At 37.6% G+C, this 22,336-nt stretch overlaps 1 protein-coding gene across 11 annotated transcripts in view; it reads left to right on the top strand.

The window, feature by feature from the left end:
• The window catches only part of AHI1 (Abelson helper integration site 1), a 279,355-nt gene that overhangs the window by 33,263 nt on the left and 223,756 nt on the right, over window positions 1–22,336 (top strand). For all 11 annotated transcript variants that reach the window (XR_011974556.1, XR_011974555.1, XM_072643419.1 and 8 more), the window contains 3 exons: window positions 7,932–8,117; window positions 10,330–10,482; window positions 16,399–16,531. Coding sequence is in view for 9 of the 11 variants with exons in the window: in XM_072643419.1 (XP_072499520.1) it covers window positions 7,932–8,117; window positions 10,330–10,482; window positions 16,399–16,531 (472 nt within the window). In the remaining 2 variants the exon portion in view is untranslated. The remainder of the gene's footprint in view (window positions 1–7,931; window positions 8,118–10,329; window positions 10,483–16,398; window positions 16,532–22,336) is intronic.

Below are 22,336 nucleotides of genomic sequence, written 5' to 3'. Positions count from 1 at the left end.
TCCCAACGTTCTCCTTTAAATAGCTTTAAAGTAATGTCTCAAATTGAGCTTTGGAGGAGCACAGCCAACAAAAGGTCAGGATAACCAGTAAAACTTAGGAGATCAGGAGAGGTCTGTGACACAAGGGTAGAGGTTGGTCTGGATAAATGATTTAGAAATAAAGAGTGATGTCCCCAGTAAATGAGGGGAGCATGTAAAAAGGTACCTCTCATGTCTGTGGATGATGGCAGAGTTTATGACCAAATGAGATAAAGAGGATCATGGGAACTAAAACGAATGATTTTGAGTATGTGAAATTAAAAATGTTTAGCACAAACAAAACCAAAGCAGCCAAAATGAAAAGTAAGCAGGAAAGTAGGAAAACTATTTTGCATCAGTTACATCTGATAATGCCTCATTTCTCAAATATTATAATGAACTGAGCTAAATTTATAAAAAGAAATGGACCACACTCAATTAATAAATGTTCAAAGGATACAACAGTTTTCAGAAGAAGAAGACAAAGCTATCAATAGTCACATAATAATGTTCTAACACACTATTGACTAGAAAAATGCAAATCAGAACAACTCTGAGGTACTACTTCATACCTATCAGATTGGCTAACATAGAAAAGAAAAGGACAGATACCAGAGGGTGTGAGAAAAACTAAGGTCACTTTGGCCGTTAGTGGAGTTATGAACTGGTGTCACCATTACAGGGAACAATTTAGAACCATCCCAGAAAAGCCTATAAAGCTGTATCCCCTCTGACTTGGCAATACTACTGCTACGTCTGTATCCCAAATAAATCAAAGAAAGAAAAAAGGACCGCCATGTTGTTGTTCAGTCATTTCAGTTGTGTCTAACCCTATTTGGGATTTTGTTGGCAAAGATACTGTAGTTGTTTGTCATTTCGTTTTCCAATTCATTTTACAAATGAGTAAACTGAAGCAAATAGCATTAAGTGACTTGCCCAAGGTCACACAGCTGGTAACTTAAGTCTTCCTGATTCTAGGCTCTTTTTGTGGTAACAAGAATTGAAAACTGGAAGGATGCCCATTAGTTGAGGAATGACTGAATTAGTTGTGGTATATGATTGTGATGGAATACTATTTTGCTATTAGAAATGACCAGGGTGATGGTGTCAGAAAAACTAGGAAAACTTACATGAACTGATGCAAAATGAAGTGAGCATAACCAGGAGAACTTTATCCTCAGATCTTAATAAGACAGGCAAATAACAATAGATAGGCAAGTTCCATTCAGGTTTTGAAATAGGGTATCTAGACTTATGTATGATTTAGTTTTTTTAGTTAGTCCACTGATACTTAAATCATGTCTTCTTGACCACTTTTCCAGATCAGTTGTTTTTGATAGAAGATGAGCTTACTTTTTTCTGATTTTACTGTAATCATTTGCTTTTGTTTTAATTTTTCTTCTTTACTTAGTCACCTATTTGTGCCTTGTCCAGTTTGATTTTTCAGGTAGTATGTTACATGAGTAAGTTTTTGTTGTTTCTCTACTAAGCTGTTTGTTGTGTTCCCATTTTTTTGCCCCTTTGGAGCTCAAGAATCTCCTTTCCAGTGCTTTTGTCTAGAGCTTTCTTTTCATATATTTGATTATTAAAAAAAAAATCCTTCTGGCTTCATTTCTTTCAGGAATTCCAGTAGACCTTGTGGCAAATCTGTGACTTTATTTGAGACTTTGGTTATAGATTTGGACGTGGAATTATTTTCTTTTTGGGGGTCTATACCTTAAGAATCCTTGGCTTCATAGTATTTCTTCATCATTGGAGTTTGCTTGTGCTCACTCATTTTTCTACTTACTGAATTGGAACTTTGCATTGGGGCCAGGCTTTGTGCACTTATGGGACAAATTGTGGGCCTTCTTTGATACTCATCTGTATTATTTTGACTCTGGATATTTTAAGTACCCCAGGAATGGGTGGCCAGCACTGTTAAGTGTTGGAGTATGCTAGGTACCTTGGGTACCTAGGGTACCTTGGATACGAGGTAGCATGGGATGATCTGAGATAGAGAGCACACTGATCATTGCTCTCTCAGTTTGGGCCTAGTTTGATGTCAGGGCAGCTGCACATATTTGTCAATGATGTCCAGTACAGCTGCAGGTTTAACGCATCCTTAGCTAAACTGAAGATTGGCCTCCTGTCTTCTTGCCTGTTGTTTCAGGCTCTAGATTTCCCTGGCTTGGTGCTAGTCTCTGAGCTGGAAGGTTTTAGACCAATCCTTTCTGTCTAGATCCTTTCCCTAGTACCTACAGGCTTTTGGCTGTCTGTACAGATTTGAGCTGGCAAGATGCACTTACTGTACTTTCTCTTTGTAATTCCTGGTCATTTCTCATCCCTGTGCTCTTTTTTTTATTCTTGCTAAAGCTGTTGTGAGAGAGTTATACTGTTCTATTTTTACTCACTTTTCCATCTTGAGGAGACTCCCCCACTTGCTCAATAACAAACTCTCTGCCATTTATACCTCACCCTCTTTTGCTCCTTCCATCATCTGGCATGCACTGAGCCCTGATTCCCTTTGGATGGCTACATTCCTGGCCACCTTTTCACTGTTGCTTGGAATGTTCCTTGCTTCCCATTGTCATTTCCAGATTCTCCCTCTATCATCATCCTTAAGTAACCTCTTCTTTTATGAAATTCATTTAGGTAAATTTATCCCCCAATCCACATCCCTGTAGCTCCATGTCTACTGATTCCCAGGACATTGTCTATCCTTGCAAATTTTTCAGTGCTTGCTTAGCCTTTCTCTCTACTGCAAATCCTGCCCTCATATCAGCTGTCTTCAGCATGCATAGTGATGTTTCCCCAAATACTCTTAACTTCACAGCTTCTTAATCTGATCATGTCCCATTCCTTGCTCTTTCCCTTCACTTTAGCTATACGTAAGGAGGGTCACATCCTTGATCCTGCCATCACCTACAATTGATTCATGTTCAAGAACTCTGGAATTCTTTTATCTTTACATCTATCTCTATGTCTCAGTCCTCTGAAATCTACTTTTTATCTACACCATGACCTCTTATCTCCCTGTACATATCTTTTATGTACCAATATATGTATATATTAACCTTCCCTCTTTCTATTGAAAACCTCTTGCATGTAGGGATAATTTTTGTTGGGTTTTTTTTTTTGGTCATATCCCCAACACTTAGGACATTACTTGGCATGTAAAAAGTGCTTAATAAATCCATTCTAATTGATGGATTGATCACCATTTTGTTAGGAGTTGTGTAGTAATGAGATCAAAGATACAGCTAGTGAAATTAGCAATAGTGAGCAGTAGGTTTGTCTCTTCTGCTGTGACAAAATCAACGCTCAAACTTTTCTTATTTTTCTATTGGGAAGTTAGGGAGGCTGCATTTTATTTAGAGCAGTAAGTCTTTGTTCCGTGTCATAATATTGCCATCTTGTGGCACTTTTGGGCATTGCCACAAAAGTTCCTTTAGGGTGTAAGACTTATAAATTGCACCTGAGACATGTTGGCATATTTTAATAACATTTTTATATTTGTGGATTATTAATTTCTTATTTTTATTGTTAGTCCATCTAGTTATCCAATGAAGCATTCAGCAAATATTAGGCTTCTAAGGTCTTTGAATGGTGAGTCAACTCAAGTTAAATTTGAGGTAGTAGCAGAAATCATCCTGTTATTCAACCTGTAGTCTACGACTTTGAGATTTATATTTTTTAAAGAAATATTAATTCATTTAGAATTTGTGAGAGTGGTAGTGACTTGGTGGAAGTTAATTTACTGCTTTCCTTACTATATTTGGATGATTCCAAAGATCCATGATTTAATTAAAATGAGTACTAACTCAATCCACGTTGACTGCAGCATCTCCACATATAGTTTCATGCCTTAATGTCACCATAAACATCATCCCCTGGTAGCCCTTCTGGTGACAAGCCTTTTCATATTTAGACGGTTACTAGATGGTAATTCAAAGTCAGCTTATTAGGATCTGCACGAGTTTGTTCTTTGCTGCCATATAGCCTTTGAAGATATAAGGTCACCTCTGTGCCACAGTTAATGTGTTGGAATAAGACTCTAGTGGATATAGTGGTTATAGTACTTAGAAGGAAAATAAAATGATCAAGTGGAAATGAATTTCTTGACTTTTTTTGCTCAGTTTTGTCTTACTCTTTGTGGCCCCATTTGGGACTTTTTTGGCAAAGATACTGGAGTGACTTGCCATTTCCTTCTCCAGTTTATTTTACAGGTGAGGAGACTGAGGCAAACAGGGTTAAGTGACTTACTCAGGGTTACACAGTTAGTGTCTGAGGCTGGATTTGAAGTCACTTCAGGCCCGGCACTGCATCCACTGCAACAGTGAATTATCTCTCTAATTGTTCCCCCTGTTGGTGCAGATTTCAACCCACCCAAACCTGCCTGTCCTGTGTGGCTCTTATCCATACCTTCCCGTAAATTTGCTCTAGGGGATCTGGGAGCCTTCTTCACTTTCGCCTAACATTAGGAAGATCCATTACTCTCCCTCCTGTTGTCTCAATCCAGTCAAACTGGCCTTCACTCCCTTATTCCCACATAATGTTCCAGCTCTGTTCTCCTAGGATCTTAACCTTGCTGTCATCCTCAATGCCTGTACCTCATATCCAGTCACCGACAAATCTTTCCACTTCTACATCTATAGTATGTGTCTGTTCAACCCCTTCTCTCTGTTCTCTCATCTGCTATCTTAGTTCAGGCCTTCACCATTTCTCCTTTCAAGTCTAACCCAAGCACTCCTTACCTCATAAAGCCCTTGCCAAAATCCCCTCAGCTCCCAGTGCTCTCCCTCTCAAACTACCTTGTGCTCAAGTTATGTTTAACTATTTTGCATTTATTTTCTTTATACTTATCCTATATAAGCTACATAGAATATGTATGTCATCGTTGTTTCTCTTGTTAGAATGGAAACTCCTTGTGAATGGGGACTGTTTAATTCATTGTGTCCATATCCTCTGCTCCTAGCACAGTGCCCATAGGAGGAGCTTGATAACTTGCTTGACTGGATGAGTGGAGTGCCTTTGATATCTGCTCGTTATCCTTTACTGCCTGGCCATTCACTTTATTTTATTTGCCTTTATTCAACAACTCACATAATAAAACTAATGAACATCAAAGGTTAAATAACACAGATTACCAAAAAACTTCTTTTCCTGATATATATTCCTCCTATCACCCAACCCTGCCACTGTTTCTGAGATACCTTTTATTCTATTAATTTATCTATAGGATTTAAAATTTTTACCACATGCCTATTAAGGTTACTCTCCACTTTTGTGTACCTTGCCTGTTTATCATGCTGAGGTTCCTGAGAAATATAACACAGAGGAAGTCCCAGACAAATGAAAATTATTCTGGATTGAATGTGTACCCTAAGTGTCTACCCTACCCTGGCTGACCAATCTAGAAGGAATCCTGAAATTCTCTTGACCTCTTTTTTTTCAGAGAACTGCCTAAGGTTGGCCCTTTGGAACAGTAGGTCTGCTTCCCCTCTTTTTGGTTCTAATCTAATCTTTCTAGCTCCATAAAACTAAGGGTACCTCCCAGGCCAGAAGCTCTGCTTTGGTCCTGGCTTTCACACCTGGTGGTTTTGTGACCTTGGGCAACTCATTTCACTCTTCTCAGCCTGTTTTCCTATCTACAAAATGGGAACGATAGTATTTGCAGAACCCACTTCACAGGGTTGTTATGAAAAGAAGGCTTTGTAAACTCTAAAGTACTATCTAAACACAAGTTATTATGTGGAAGAAGGGAAAACGGGGGTTGGTTAGCAAGCTGCCCTGAGACACCAGAGCAGGACGTGTTCCCTAGAAGGGGTTTTAGCGAAATACTAAAGATCCAAGATAACCTTAAGAACTTTTCCACTCCTGGAGTCTATAAAGAAGAATTTTTGATTTACTAGTGATTTGAAGTAGTTCTGAATTCATCACAGATATGTATGTATAGCTATTCGTAATTTTACTTCATCGAATCATTGAACTTAACCCTTCATTTTGTACATGAAAAAACAAACTCAGAGAGGGTGAAAGGTTTGCTTCAAGTCATATAGCTAGTTAGTGCTAAGGCCTACATTTAAGGCCATTTCTCCTGATTACAAAATAAATAATGGGTAGCCGTGAAGGTGGCTGAAGCAGGTGCTGTCAGGGCTTGGTCAGACCCCAGAGATGCCAAGAGCACCCCCTGCATCCTGGACCATCACCTGTCATCTTGATGACCCTGGAGCAGAGTGTGAGGCTGAGGACCTTGTGCCGCTCTGCCCCATTATAACATCAACTTCATGATGTCGTTGGTCTTTTATTCTGTTTATTCGGTTAGTCATACCCATAAGAATCTTAGCAAATAAACATAAGGCAAAACCAAGGTTATTACTGTCTTCTTGAGTGGCAGTTTACTCTAATTCCTGACCAGGTAAATAAGAGGAAATAAATTGTATTATAAATCCAAGGATAAAATGGACAAATGTACTCCTTTATATGCAAACTAAATGATATGCTAGTTGCAAGTCATTATTGTTTGGTTTTTAAAACAATTTCAATAGGTAATATTTAGTCCAGCTTGGTTCTTCTTATTGAGTATTCCTGAAAGTAATAATTCTTTTTTGTAAGAAATAATCTCTAATTACCTCCTTGTAGCACCAACATGATATTCACAGCACCTGTGGCAGCTATGAATATGCTGGCACAATTCTGAATTTTGAAATACAACAGACTGTCCACATGGAAGACACAACCAAAATATTTATTCAGACACCAGAAAGCCAGATCCATCATAGTAACAAAAATCTATACAAGATAACAATGCAGAGGGCAACATCAGCCCCAAGCCTTCCCTCTGTTAGGCTTCCCACAAGCCATCTCCCTTAAACCAATCACAAACAGGCTCTCTTAAACAAAAAACAAACTAGCTGTCCCACTCAGCTAGTTGCTACCTTTCCCAACTCTGTCGCTCTCTAACTTCCTCTCAGCTCTGTTCCACCCCTTCCTGTTCCACCCCTTCAGCAAGTTCCTCCTACCACAGACTCATGTTATTCAGACTTCCATGTGACCCAGGCAGGTCACATGGGCCTGTTAATGAATGGGAAAGATTTTCCATTTAAATTATTGTTACACTCCTTTAGCTAATTTAGACAAGACTGTCTCCAATTATTATGTAATGGTGAGACTTTACTAGCTCCAAAGAAATAGACCAGTATTTAATCTAGAGTCCATGCTGAAATCAGGAACTTTAATGAATTACCTTCATTTCAATTCCATGAAAAGAAATAATAAGGTGATTTATTATACTCTTTTTAAGGATGCTGAAAAACCTAAAATTTCTTGAGCAGAAAAATGCATTTAGCCTGTGTCTCTCTCAGGATGGTAGATTCATTTCTAAATGGAGAGTGAATAGAAAGTACAAGGACATGGATTTGTGCTTAATTGCTCTTTCTGCAGGCAATGATTTTGCCAATTACTCTTCAGCATAACCATGGTTTTAGTAAGGATTTGTAAGAACAAATAGTAGTCACAAATTGTCATTTGTTTCTGTTCAAATGAAATAAATGTAAAATTCTGAAACCTTGCAAAGTAAGAACTTTATTGGGTATGTACTATGGCAAAAGCAAGATTTGTTCCATTTAACCGTGCACTTTTCCCAATAATCCTGTGCAATTCTATGTCAAGAAAATCCTTTCCAGAAAATGTGATTAGATGTTTATTAAGTTTCTATTTGTCAAGTATGAATATATTAATGAGGCACTAGAAATACAAAGATTTTATTTAAGGTACTTTAAAGTTTTGCCTATTAATTTGTTTAACCCATTGAGTCAAATCATTTCCTTCCCTTCATCATAAGACTTACAAGTGGGGCATCTGAACCAACCAAAATGATATTTTGAGAATGAGTTCTTGATATTATTCTTATGGTTTGTTAATTTTTTTAGCTTGTAGGAGCCAATGGAGTTTTGAATATCAATGGGAAACTCCGTCTTCAATTATACTGTCCACCTCCTAGGATTAGATCACAATTGAATGTTATTGAGGTTTTTGAATGGTGGTCAAAATGTCCAAGGATTCGTTATCCATCAACATTATATGTAACCATAAAAGGCCTGAAACTCCCAGATCATGTAAGTTATTTTGTTTTTGGTATTTGTTAGAAATACAAATCATTTATTTTCTCAGAAGCTAAAATTAAGCAGAGACCAAATTTATTTTCCAGAGTAAGAAAGCCTTTTGAATCATTAAATCATAGTTTTTTTACAACTGGAAAAGGCATTAACTGGGAAATGTGGCATACTGGGTAGTTATCTACAGTAATTGCAAAAGTCTGAGTGTGGTTTGAAGCTTTAGCTATGGCTCTATGGCTATATTAAAAGACAGTTTGCTGAAGTATTTTTTTTATTTATGAGAAAATAACCAAAACTCTACAATGTTAAATGAGTTTGTGATCTTACTGATTTAAGAATCCTTCCAGTCATACAGCTCATAGCCCAGCAGTGCCTGCCTGCAATGTCTTCTTGTAACAGAAGGTTTACTCAGAATATTGTGGGGGTGGCTTTCTTGTATCACCTTCATATTACAAAAATAACATTGGAAGATGCAGAATCTCCCATGTGATCAGCCCCCTTTCCCCCTCTTATAGATTTCTGTTATAACATCTTTATGCTCCCCCATCATCATTGGTTGTAATAAATTATAGCTTGCTCATTTCTACCATGTCTCCTGACCATTGGCAATGGAGAGCCTAAAATTTTACTCTTTTTTTTAAAAAAAAGTCTGATTATAGTCATTAAGACAATATTTTTATGCTGTTAATATAGTCAGCCATCAAGTATTAAGCATTTACCATGTGTCAGGACTAAGCACTGGTCGTACCAAGAGAAGCAAATACACTGTTGTCATCAAGAATCTCCCACTCTAATCTAAAGAAACAATATTTAAATAACTGGACATATAAAATGCATATAGAATAGATGGATGTAAATCTCACAGAGAAGGGTTGGGGGGAATGGGAGAGGGGACCAAGTGGAGCCTAGGAAAGACCTTCTGCAAAAGGTGGAATTTTAATTGGGCCTTGAAAGAAGTCAGGGAAGCTAAGAGGCAGCATTGAGAATCCAGAATATTCCTGGCATGGGGACAGCCAGGGCCATGGCACAAAAATAGGGAATGGTGTGTTCTGTGCTAAGAACAGCAATAAAGGCAGTGAAGCTGGATCATAGAGTACACAAAGGAGAGTAAAGTGTGAGAAGACTGAACAGGCAGGGAAGAGGCAGATTGAGAAGGGTTTTAAATGCTAAACAGAGGATGTTTGATTCTGGAGGTAATGGGAGGCAGCCAGTGGAGTTTATTAAGTAATGGAATGGCATGATCAGACTTGCACTTTAGGAAAATCTCTTTGATGCTCCGCCAGTGGAGGGTAAATTGGAATAGGGAGGAATGTGAAGCAGGAAGACTGACCACAAAGCAATTGCAGTAATTCGTTCCACAATCATGAGGACCTTTAGTAAAATGTGTGTCAAAAGGAGACATATATGAGAGATGTTAAGGTAGAAAAAGATTTGACAACAGGCTGGACATGTGAGGTAAATATCAGTGAGGAATGATGCTCAGGTTTTCCTTTCTGGGTGACTGGGAAGATGATAGCTCTAAAAGGTTTAAGATAATAGCTTTAAAAGCATAACGATATTCTAGCTTAATACATCCTATTAAATATTAAAGGATATTGCCAGTATGGTTGTACATGAATCAGTTATAAAAGGTTACTGTAGCAAAAGGTTGATTCTGAAATGAAATTAGGAAATCTACATAGGATAGAAAATTACTCCTAAAGACTTAATTATAATAAATTACAAATTTCACTAATACTGGTTAGTATAACTCCAGGGTGTTATTTCACAACTGAAGCCAAGTAACCCAGGAAAAGAGAACCAAAAGCTTATGATTATATGATAGAGTATGAACGATTTCAAAGTTAAGAATTTCTTAGAATATTGTATCATTTTGGTATAGGTATTGGTAGAAGGTGGTAAGAACATAATACTTATTAAGTAGAAAAGCACAGGAATGGAAATCTTTCCACTTAATAATGTTAAAAATACTTATATATCAGTATTTCAGAGTTCTGGGAGGGCCATCATTTAAGGCAGCAAACCCTCTTGTTCTTGTTTGCATTCATTTGTGAATCTATGTCTGTGAAATAAGAATAGGAAAAAAAGTCAACTGGTTCAAGTATTATTTTTGAAAAATTCCCCCCCGCATATTGATTGTTTTTAGATCTTAAAACATTTTGTGTGCTCTAAATATGGGCTTTACAAGATTGTTGTATCTAATTAATTACAGGTAGATCCTTCTTTTCGTTCTATGATGGCACTTCAACAGGAACAAGGTAGTACATCATACTGTGAACTTCAGAAGGAGACAAGTAAAAGAGGTCATGAACCAGTTCCAGAGGACCAAAAGGAAATAATAAAGTGGTCAAGGTTGCCTGGGCAGGTGCGAGATTTTGATAATATCAAAATTCATTTCTAGGTTAATGCCCTTTATACATTTATTTCAAGCTATAGGAGATATTTCCACATAGGCGATTAATAAGTGTTTGTGTATTTAATTTGAAACATCCTCAGACTAGCTAGACAACAACTGCAAAAACTGAGTTTTTCTAGAAGGCCCTGGTACAAATGTAGCTCTGTCTTTTGCTTAGTTGGATGTGTCGCCAGACCCTGGTTCTTCAGTTCATGTTGGCTTTTCCATCAATCATGCTCCCAAACCTATCTTTCTATGAGAAGTAGATCTTTTCTTCTGTTCATTTAGTCATTCAATAAATATTTGTCAAGCATCTGTTAGATGTATAGTGGTGTGCTGGATGCTTTCAAGGATATAATGGGCATATATTAAGCACCTACTATATGCAAGTCACTCTGACATATTCTGGGGCATACAAAGATATATAATATCTTTAAAGAGCTAAGGTGAGGTGATGGTGATGGCCAGGGGTCAGGAGAGAATGTAGCATGTATAAAGAGGTGAAATATACTACCCCCTCCAATTTATCACCTGATTGACTCCCAATGCAGATTGAGACTTATGGATTATTTTCTTAAACCTAGCCAATGTGGTATTTTTTTTTTTTTTACTTCATTGTACATAGTTGTAATGGGCTTTGTTTTTTCTTGCTTTCTCATTTGGGGATGAAGGGGGGAGAGAAAAAGTTTGATCCTGAAAATAAAATTGACTTAAAAAAAAAATAATACAAGGTAGGATATAATGGAGACAAGGATATAATTAAGATAGAGTTCTAAGGAAACTTAAGAAAGAGAGAACACTTTCATTTGGGATTGGGGAAGGCTTTGTGGAAGAGGAGATGTCCAAGGTAAGGTTTGAAGGTTGATCAGAATTTTAAGAAGTAGAGATGAGTGTTTTAATGCACAGAAATGGAGATAACATGTTAAGTTTGGGTAATAATTCTAGCTCTGTTTGGCTTGAAGGTAGAGTGTGTGATGGTAACAGTATGAAATATGTCTAGGAAAGTAGATTGGAGCCAGATCTTGGAGGAACAAGGGAGGCTAGGGAGTTTGTACTTTGTTCTAGAGACCAGGGGGTTTCTCATAATTTTTGAGCAAGGTGGCCACACTTATGTCTTCTCAAGCTTATTCTGAAGTATGTATTGGTGAAAAGAGTGATTAAAGGGACAAGATCATGAGTTAAGTTTTAGGTTTTGAGAAGGAGGTGTTAGCAGCTCATTTAGGTAACACCCAGGGCAACTCTCTAGAGGGAAGTTGGAGATTCAGAACTGGAATTCAGGGGAGATATGTATATCCAGTGGGGTTGGATGCATATGCTTAGCAGTCAGCAGTCAGCAGTTTTAAGGTATTTTAGGAGCCAGCATCCAGTCAAACACTATCATTTATTAAACATTGAGGTGATCATTGAACCTATGAGAATAGATGAAATCACAAATAGAATTTAGAGTGAAGAGGAGAGAAGAAAAGCACTAGGACAGGGACTCCCACACTTGAGAGGTGGGGAGGAAGATGATTTCCAGTAAAAATGATTGAAAAGGAGCAGTCAGATAGATAAGAGAACCAAGAGAGGCCCTGGGTGGAAAACAAGAAGAGCCCATACTAAAGAGGAAAGGGCAGTCACCCATATTGATTGGTGCCAAGAAAGGTCAAGGAAAATTAAGACAGCGCTAGCAACTGAAGCAGTTATTGTTGGTCTTTTAGAGAGCAGTTTTAGAAGTCTTAGGGTTGAGAGCCAGATTTCAGGGGGGCCCTATGGAAGCAGCAAATAGACTATATACTCCCAGGACTAGCAGTGAAAAAGAGAAGAGAGCTGGGACAATCTTTTGAAGGGGAGCAGGGTCAAGAAAATTTTTTAATGGATAGGGAGAACCTGAGTATATATTTTAGGCAGTGAGGAAAGAGCCAGTAGTTGGGAAAAGACTAAAGAAGGAGATGATTTTTATGGCAGTCTTACAGAGGAGGAAGTATAATCAAGAGCAGCAGTGCAGGCATTAATCTTGGAAAAGAAAAGAGTCAGCGCTATGGTTGGAAATGAAGAAAAAATGGGTAAAAATATAAGGAGATTTTTCAGGTGTGAAGAAAGGAAGACAGGCAGGGTTATGATGGATGTCTCATTCTCAATAAAGCTGAAGTTAAAGTTAAAGAAAGATAGCAGAGAAAGGAGTTGAGACTTTAAGGAGAGAATATATGAATTTGAACTGCAACGATAAGATATGTAATAATCGAATGAACATAAAAATTGTGCCTCAGTGGGGGTCTGTTTGAGGTTAGATGACATGAATTTGTATTGGACCCAGTAAGCATAGTTTCATGACTCTCAATCAGTATTCTAATCAGGCAAATGGTATTAGGAATTCGTGGTTGAGGATTAGTGTTTGAACAGAGAGACAAGGGATTCAGGAGATTCAAGAAATGAAGATGCTGCCTTATTGAACTGGTTTAAACCTACTTTGTTTCAGGTCCAATACTAAATTCTGGGGGTGGGGGAGAAGGGGCATGTGAAGAAAAAGGGGAAAAAGACTAATGAGTTAGACAATATGCATACAACTGTGTACTGATGGTGTAAACAGGGTAGCTTGGGATTCATCTCACAGGGAAGGCTCTTTTGGGAAAGGCTTTTGTAGAATGTGGTACTTTGGGTGAAACTTGAAGGAAACCAGGGAAGTTGGGAGGTGGAGATGAGGAGGGACAGAGCACCAGACATGGGGAAAGCCAGTGAAACTGCCTGGCTAGAGATGAAGTTCTGTGTGTAAGGGATAGCACAGCAGCCTGTTTCTGAGGTTCACAGTCTGTGGCAGGATGTAAGTAAGACATAAGAACACTGGAAAGGTAAGAAACAATCAGGTTATGGAGTGCTTTAAAAGACAGACTTTATAGGCTAATAGGGAGCCATTGGAGTTGACTGAAAGGGTTGTCACTATGAAAAGAATCAAAGTGAAGCCAGAACAGAAGTTATAGACTGGAGGAATAGGGATATGTCACTAAGGGACTTTCCAGCTCTTCATCTTTGATCCAGTGAGCATGGTGAGCATAAAAGACATCTTTCCAGTGACCCAGTTTCACAACCTCAGTGGCATCCTCAAGTCTTCTTTTACATTCACTTCACACATCCAGTCTGTTGTCAGCTTTTGTTTCTACCTTCAAAACGTAGTCATCTCCTTATTTCCATTCACATAGCCACCATCGAGCTTTCATTATCTCAGTAACCTGCTGCTTGCTCTCCTTGACTTAAGTCTCTCCCCACATCAGGCCATCCTCTTTTCAGCTGCTAAGGGGATCATCTGAAAGTGAAGGTTATATACCCCTACTCAGTGAACTCCAGCGTTCCTTATTATCTCTAGGATCAAATATAAAATAACTCTTTTTGACTTTTAAAGCCATTACAACCTTCCCTGTTTCTACTTTTCCAATGTTCTTATACTTTACTCCCTTCTAAGTACTCTACAATCTAGTGACTGACCATGTTGCTGTCCTTCAAACACGACACTCAATTTCCTAATTCTGTGCCTTTTCCTTGGCTGTTCCTCATGTCTGGAATGTTCTCCTTTCTCTTCACCACCTCCTTGCTTCCTTTGTTTCAGCTCAAATCCCACCTTCCGAAAGAAGCCTTTCCTAACACTTACCTTCTCCCCTCACCCACTGCTAGCACCTTTTCTATAAGATTATGTCCCATTTAAACTCTCTGTATAGTTTATGTGCTTCCCTGTTCTCAGATGATGCCTAGCATAATGCTTGGGCCTAGAGTCAGGAAGACCGATATGGCCCTTAGATACAAACAAGCTGTGCAACCCAGAGCAAGTCATTTACTCTCTGCCTCAGTTTTCTTAACTGTAAATGGGGATATTACAGCAAGCACCTACCTCACAGGGTCTTTGTGAGGATAAGATAAGATGATATTTGTAAGACACTTAGTACAATGGTTGCGAAATAGTAACATGCTTAATAAATAGTTGCTCCTTTCCTCTCTGGTGCATTGATTTCACATTAACAACATAAATACCAATAATAGCATGAAAATGTATAAAATCATGAGGGTTAATACACTGGAGCTGTATTTGAATATTTGGAAGTTTGACTACAAGTAAAAGAAAGTATAGTACTTGGAATTTTTTCTTATATGGTTATATAGGTTGAAAATAGAAATTACATTCAGAATCTTCAGTGTAATCATTAATGACTTTGTAATGTCTCATATGCAATAAGTGCTTGATAAATTTTTGTCAAACTTCAATTTGAGTTCATATTTATTAAAGGGATGTTGGGTATGTTTGGCATACGTTCCCAACTTTTGAGCAAAATTCCAGGGAGATCCATTTCCAAACTGTCTTAACAAATCAGCCCTTTTATTCCTTGTCAAAGACGTAACATTAGACTTCAGTAGGGCTCAACATCCTTTTCTGATGTACTCATAACAAGTCTTTCATGTAATTAGTGAAATGGTTTATTTACTCCTAATTTTTTGGTGATAAAATGTATTTGATAAGTTTATAAAATTATCAGGAAAATTTTAATATAAACCTTTCAACTACTAGAAGTATTGTTTTCTTATCATGTTGCAAAGATTTCTTATTAGTTCATAGTAAAATTATATCAGTCTGCCCTCCCAAAATATTGACAGTTTAAAAAAAGGAGTACTGTTAAAATTAAGTTTAATGGAATGGTTTCTTGGATTAATTCTTTCTCGTAGCAAAATTGTGAAGCAATGTAGAAATTAGAAATCAAAGTGAGATAAGGAATATAAATGACAAAAACTATTGCATTTCTGAAGTTTAATTATTCCATGTATTTGCATTTTCTTTTCCCTTAGTTTCTTTAGATTATTGGAAATGTTACAATGAGAAATTCTACATTTTAATATATTCCTGTTTTCACATAGAAACCATGGTCTCTTTTTTATCCTTGTAGTTTCCTAAATAGTTAACTAGGGAACCCTAAGTGGACCTCTCTGAGGTATAAGCTGTAGGAAAGTGAACTTGTAAAGGGATTGATTCTCCTTTTTTCCTCACTACTCCATAGAGATATGAAAAAAGAGATCTAGAAGATAAGCTTTTAAAAAAAATATTTTTTTCTTCCTGCTTCCACCTGCTCTTTTAAAATTTATGCAGCCCAATGATGAGACACATAAAGAATTCAGTAGTAAAAATGTTTATAGTAACTCTTTTTGTGGTGGCTAAGATTTGGAAGTGGAGAGGATGCCCGTCAATTGGAAAATGGCTAAACAAGTTGTGGTACACGATTGTAATGGAATATTATTACATCATAAGAAATGAGAAGCAGGGTGATTTCAGAAAAACCCGGAAAGACTTACGTGAATGATACCAAGTGAAGAGAGCAGAACGAGGAAAACATTGTATACAGTAACAGAATTATTATGTGATGAAGAACCATGAATGATTTAGCTATTCTCAGTAATACAGTGATCCATGCAATACAGTGATCCAAGATAATCCCAAAGGATTTATGATGAAAATGCCATGTACCTCCAGAAAAAGAACTGTTGTTGTCTGAATACATACTGCGGCATGCTATTTTTCTGTCTTTCTTTCCTTCATCCTTCCTTCCTTTCTTTGTCTTTTTTTTGTCCAAATCTTCTTGCACAAAATGACTAATATGGAAATATTATATGAGATTGCACATGTATAACCTATATCAAATGGTTTATCATTTTAGGGAGGGAGGAAGAGAGGAATGAAATTTGGAAGTCAAAACAAACAAACAAAAAGAATGTCAAAGAATTGTTTTAACATGGAATTTTACATGTAATTTACATGTAATACAAATAATAGCAAAATGTTATGAAAAAGAATTCAGTAGTAATTAAAATTATCATTGAATCATCATAGACGTTTAATTTACCTAACTTTATATGGGAAATTGTATTCAATAGGTTTGCCGTATCCCAAACAAGCACCTGTTTTCACTGCATGCAGGAGAACGAGGATGTTTCTGTATTAATTTCTCCCAGAATGGAAGAATGTTAGCAGCAGCATGTGCTGGCCATGATGGGTATCCTGTTATTTGTAAGTGGTAAACCTGTATGTTTCATCTGAATTTTTATGGTCTGTAGGAGGATACTAAAGAGAAGCACTTGAAATTTTTACATTAGTTTTTTAAAAAACTCATTACAATTCTTATTTTGAGACCAAAAAGCTTAGTTGCCTAAACTATACTAACATTAATCACTTTTTGTGGTACTATGTAACATGTATCAGTTGTTTAAAAGAAAGATCGAATTAAAGATAATAATTTTGGTTCAAGGACATACTACAGTGGTAAAAACCTTCCTAATTCAAATTTGTTGAATTATTCCACATTTCAAAACACTCACGATATTAATCAACTTAATGAATCTATTAGCAAATATTTATTGAGTACCTACTATGTGTCAGGTGTTTGGGATAAATGTATGAAGACTGAGACAATCCCTACTCATCAGGGACTTCCATTTTAGTAGGGAAGACAGTAAGTATATAATTAAATATATACTGCATAAATATGAAGTGAATACGAATAAGTACCCATATATGCAAAGTAATTCATTACAAGGTAGTTTGAGAGAGAGAGAACTAGGAATTAGGGGTGATCAAGAAAGACTTCTTACAAAAGATGGTTCTTGAGCTGCATGTTAAAGGAAGAGAAGGATGTCATGAATAGACATTAGGAGACCCCTGTCCAGACAAAAGCACAGAGAGATGAGGTGCAGTGTCATGTGTGAGGAACCAGAAATCCAGTTTGGCTGAATCACAGAATGCAGGAGGGAGGGCCATGTCCGGTGAATCTGCTAGAAAGGTGAGTCAAGGGCAAGTCATATAGAGTGGCTACTGAAGTTAGGAATAGGGGAGTTACATGGTCAGTTACAGACTAAAGGAGCAGAATGGACTGGATTGGAAAGAGTCTTGAGGCCCGAAGACCAGTTAGGAAGCTGTTGCAATAGGCTCTGAGAAGTGGTGAGAGCCTGAACAAAAGAGGCAGCTGTGGGAGTAGAGAGAAGGGGTCATGTGGGATAAAAAACAACACATTTTTTTTGGTGGTTCAGTCTCTTTAATTCACTTTCAGTCACATGAGATGTATAGGAGACAATTACAAAACACAATGGGGAGCTCCTGAGGGCTAGTCCAGTCCAAGGCCTGGATGGTGGTGGGAAAGTGGGTGCTACAGGTCAGCCTACTATAATGTCGGATCTCAGGAAAGATCCTCTGCCTCCCAGCATAGGCTCAACGTTAACTGAATTCAAAACTGAACTAAGGACAGAGCCAATAAAAACAACTGAGACGCTGGGTATGTGAAAATAAGAAGGGCAAGATCTGGTAACTGATCTGAAGGAGAATCAAGGATATCACCAAGATTAAAACCTCAAAAGGCTAAAAGAAATGGTGGTATCTTTAGCAGAAATAGAGAAGTTTGGAAATGTTTTTTGGCAAAGTTCATATTTTCTTTTTTTGATCATGGTGAGTTTGAGATGTCTGTGGGACATCTATTTTGAAATGTCTGCAAGGAAACTGATACTGACAGAAGAGATACTGACAGTAATAGGAAAGTTCAAAAGAGGAAAGAGTGTGAGAGGAAGGATAATGAGTTTAAGTTCAGATACACATTGAGTTTGAAATTCCTGTGGGATATCTAGTCAGAGGTGTCCAAAGGCAATTAGTGCTGTGAGACTAGAGTCAGGAGAGAGACTAGAGTTGGATCTATAGATCTGGGAATCGTCTGCATAGAGATGATAAATGAACCAATAAGATAGATGATGAAATCACTAAGAGAAACCGTATAAATGAAGCAGAGGAGGGGGAGAGAGAAAGAGAGAAAACGCACCTTGAAAGAGGAAAGACTATATAGGTGAAGGTGATTGACAGTGTCAAAGGCTGCAGAGGGCTCAAGATATTGCCAAGATGTGGCATCTAAGAGATCATTGGTGATTTTGGAGAGGACAATTTCAGTTGAATAAAACTGGCAGCTACATCGAATTGGGTTTAGAGTCAAAGGAGCAGAAACTAAGTGGAGGCAATGATTGGAGTTTAACCATAAAAAGGAGGAAATTTAGGAGAATGGCTAGTAAGAATAGTGGGATCACTATTTTAAGCATGAGGAAGATAAGGATGTATTTGTAGGCAACAAGGAAATAGCTAGTAGATAGGGAAAGAATGAAAATTAACGAAGGAGTGAGTATGATTGAAATGACAGTTTGCTGGAGAAGGTGGAATGGAATGAGAATTAAGGGTACATGTTGAGGTGTTCAATTGATAAGGAGAAGGGCCACTTGTGAGATCGAGATGAATTAGGAGATAGTGGGGGAAAGACATTTAAGTCACGTGAGATGAACAGGAAAGAAAAGATTTCCTTGCACAACCTAAATCACTAAAATCAAGCTCATTGAAAATAAACTTTCTTTTATTTTTAATAGTAATTACTCAGCCTGAATTGTCATCATAAACTCCATTCCAAGAAATAATTCTCTGTTACTCAGCTATTTATTTGGTAATTTAGGGAAGGAAGACAATAGGAGCTAAGAGGATCAAGAACGCTTCATGTAGGTCCTGGTTTAACTGAGTCTTGGAAGGAAAAATACACATCCTCAAAGATAGTGGTGAGGAGAGAGTGCTTCAGGCATGGGAGACAGCCATTCCAGAGGCCTTGGGAAATGGAAGAGGAGTGTCATGTTTGGGGAACAGCAGAAAGGTCAACATAGCTATACTTGTCGTTGTGGGAAGGAGAGTGCCAGACACAAGAGATTTTATTTGATTCTTCTGCCAATAGAGTTTTGGAGATTAGACAAATAATGATTTTTCTAATAAAATCAGGGAAGTTTGGTATAAGGACGAGTTTGTGGAGAATGATAATGAATTGTATTGGACAAGTTGAGTTTTACTGTTTGTGGGACATAGAATTTGAAATGTTCGATAATTGATTGGTGATATAGAGTTTTATCTCAGGAGATATGTCTAGGGCTTAACTGTATACAGAGGATAATTATTATGGGGGCTGATGAGGTAACCAAGTAAGAGAGTAGAGAGGGAGAAGAGAAGAGGCTGGGGCAGAGTCTTGAGATAACACCTATGAATTAGGGGGCATAATATGGATGATGTTCCAGCTGAGGTGACTGAGTTAGAGTGGTGAGATAGGTAGGAGGAGAAGGAAGAGAGAGTGATGTTGAAAGAAAAATAAAAAAAAAAAAGGAGAGGTGGTCAGTAGGGTCAAATATTGGAAAGATCATGAAGTAAAGGATTGGAAACTATAGATTTGACAATTAAGAGATCATTGGTAATGAGAGAGAGAGAAAGATGTTTCAGTTGTATCATGAAGTCAGAAGCCATATTTCAGGGAAGGAATCAACATGTAGGGAGAGACAAAAGATTAGAAGTCTGGGTTAGAACTTTGCCTATTTTAGTTTAATTTTCAACCATCCTACTTACTGAGCAAACATTAAAGCAGATAGTTAAATGAGGGGGAGAGTTTGAGGCAGTAGTATGTTGTTTGGTCATTTCAGTTGTGTCCAGCTCTTTGTGATCCTATTTGGCGTTTGTCTTGGCAGAGATGCTGGAATGGTTTGCCATGTTCTTCTCCAGCTCATTTTATAAATGAGGAAATTGAGGCAAACAATGTAATGTCTGTAAATATCTGAGGCCAGATTTGAACTCAGGGAGATGAGTCTTCCTGCCTATAGTCCCAGCACTCTATCCACTGTACCGCCTAGTTGCTGCTTAATATATAGTTAATCTAAATCAGTTATTCCAAGCAGAGGAAATATATAGTAGAGTGAAAAAGTAGGCAACTTGCTAATCCCATGTAATTTAAGTATGTGGTTTAAATTGTTTAAAGTGGTATTGTATTAGTGTATTAACCACTAGGTGGGAGTAGATGTTTATAAACTTTTCAGGTAATGTGGCAGAGATGAAATTGAAAATTTTCATTTTGGGGATATATTTTAGAATAATATTCCACTATTTTAGCTTGATCAATTTCTAACCATATTAGTGCCAAATATTTCTTAAATTTTAGGGATATTTTAAATTATTAGAACGTGAAATTTAAGTGAAACATGTCCAGATAACTACAGTTATCCCTTAGGTTTCTGTTCTGGGACCTTTTCTCTTCTCCCTCTCTGCTTACTTCACTTGGTGATCTCATCTGTTCCTATTTTTAAATTATCATTTCTTTGCTGATGATTGTCAGATCTACCTATACTACCCTAAAGTCGGCTGACCTCCAATCTTCCTTTTCAGACATCTTAAACTTGATGTACAGTAGATATCTTAAATTTGACATGTCCACAACAGAACTCATTATCTTTCCTCCAAAATTATTCTCCTCTTTTATATTTCCTATTACAGTAGGGGGAAAGAACCTCCTCCAAGTTTCTCAGGCTCACGACTTAGGGATCATCCTGAATTCCTCACTATCTCTCAGCCCTCATATCCAAACTATTGCCAAAGCCTTTTGATTTCACCTTTGCATCTCTCAAATATTCCCCCTTCTCTCTCCTGACACTGCTACTACTCTAGTACAGATCCTTTCACCTCCCACCTGGTCTATTTCACTGCCCTGTTGTTTGGTCTACCTACCTCAAATCTCTCCCCACTCCAATCCTTTCTCCATTCAACCCCCAAAGTGATTTTCCTGAAGAAAAGGTCTGACCATGTCACCCTTCTACTTAGTGAACTCTAGTAGCTCCATGTCACCTCCAAGATCAAATTTTTAAAATGCTCTATTTGGCATTCAAAGCCCTTCCTAACCTATCTCCCTCTCACCTTTCTAGTCTTCTTATACCTTACTCCCCCCCAACACATGCTCTTTGATTCAGTGACACTGGCTTTTCCATGAATAAGACCCTCCATCTCTAGGCTCTGGACATTTTTCCTGGCTGTTTCCCACGTGTGGAATGCTCTCCCTCCTCATTCTGCTAGTGGCTATCCTGGTTTCCATCAATTCCCAACTAAAATCCCATTTTCAACAGGAAATCCTTTCTATTATAGTGCCTTCCCTCTCTTTATTGTTAACTAATTATCCTATATGTATATGTTGTTTGTACATATTTGTATATTTGTTATCTGTTTCATAAGATGGTGAACTTGTTGATGGCAAGGATTGTCTTTTGCTTCTTTTTTGTGCCAAAGAGGGCTTAGCACAGTGTCTGGAACATAGTAGATGCGTGATAAATATTTATTGACTGATTCTGAATTCCAGCCATACTGGCTGGATTCTATTCATGATTCCTCACACACAAAACTTCATCTCCTCCCTCAGTGTTTTGTATTATCTTTTCTTGCTTGGAGAGTACTCCCTTACCCCTACCTCTGGGAGCTCCTGATTCCTTCTGGACTTATCTCAAGCATCATCTGGTTTATGAAATTTCCAGGTATCCCCTACTCCCACCCATTGGGGAACAAAACTACGTTGTATTCATTGTGTATATGTTCTGTAAATACATACAAGTATGTATGTATGTTTTCTCTCTTCCATTAGAATATAAGCTTCTTGAGGGCAGGGATTGTTTCACTTTTGTCTTTGGGTGCTTAGTATTTTGCATGGTGCCTAGAACTAGTAAGCACTTAACAAATGCTTCTTATTTGATTGTGTAACCTTTAAAAACAATTTTTTGAGCAATGATTTTTTGAGATCAGTAGTACAAGTCATAGCCCTGTTTTCCAGATGTGAAGACCAGATAAGTTTGTGAGAGGTTAAGTGATTTGCCCTTATTCACACAACATATAAGTGATCTTGATGGGATCTGAACCCCAGTCTAGCACTATTTCCTAACATGCCATTATGCATTCAATGTATGGTCAGGTGATATTGAAGCACTTGAGACTACTGGAAAAATTTCTTAT

The sequence above is a fragment of the Notamacropus eugenii genome, chromosome 2, assembly GCF_028372415.1.
Source record: "Notamacropus eugenii isolate mMacEug1 chromosome 2, mMacEug1.pri_v2, whole genome shotgun sequence".
NCBI classification, from domain to species: domain Eukaryota; kingdom Metazoa; phylum Chordata; class Mammalia; order Diprotodontia; family Macropodidae; genus Notamacropus; species Notamacropus eugenii.
This window is presented reverse-complemented; position numbering and strand designations above follow the sequence as displayed.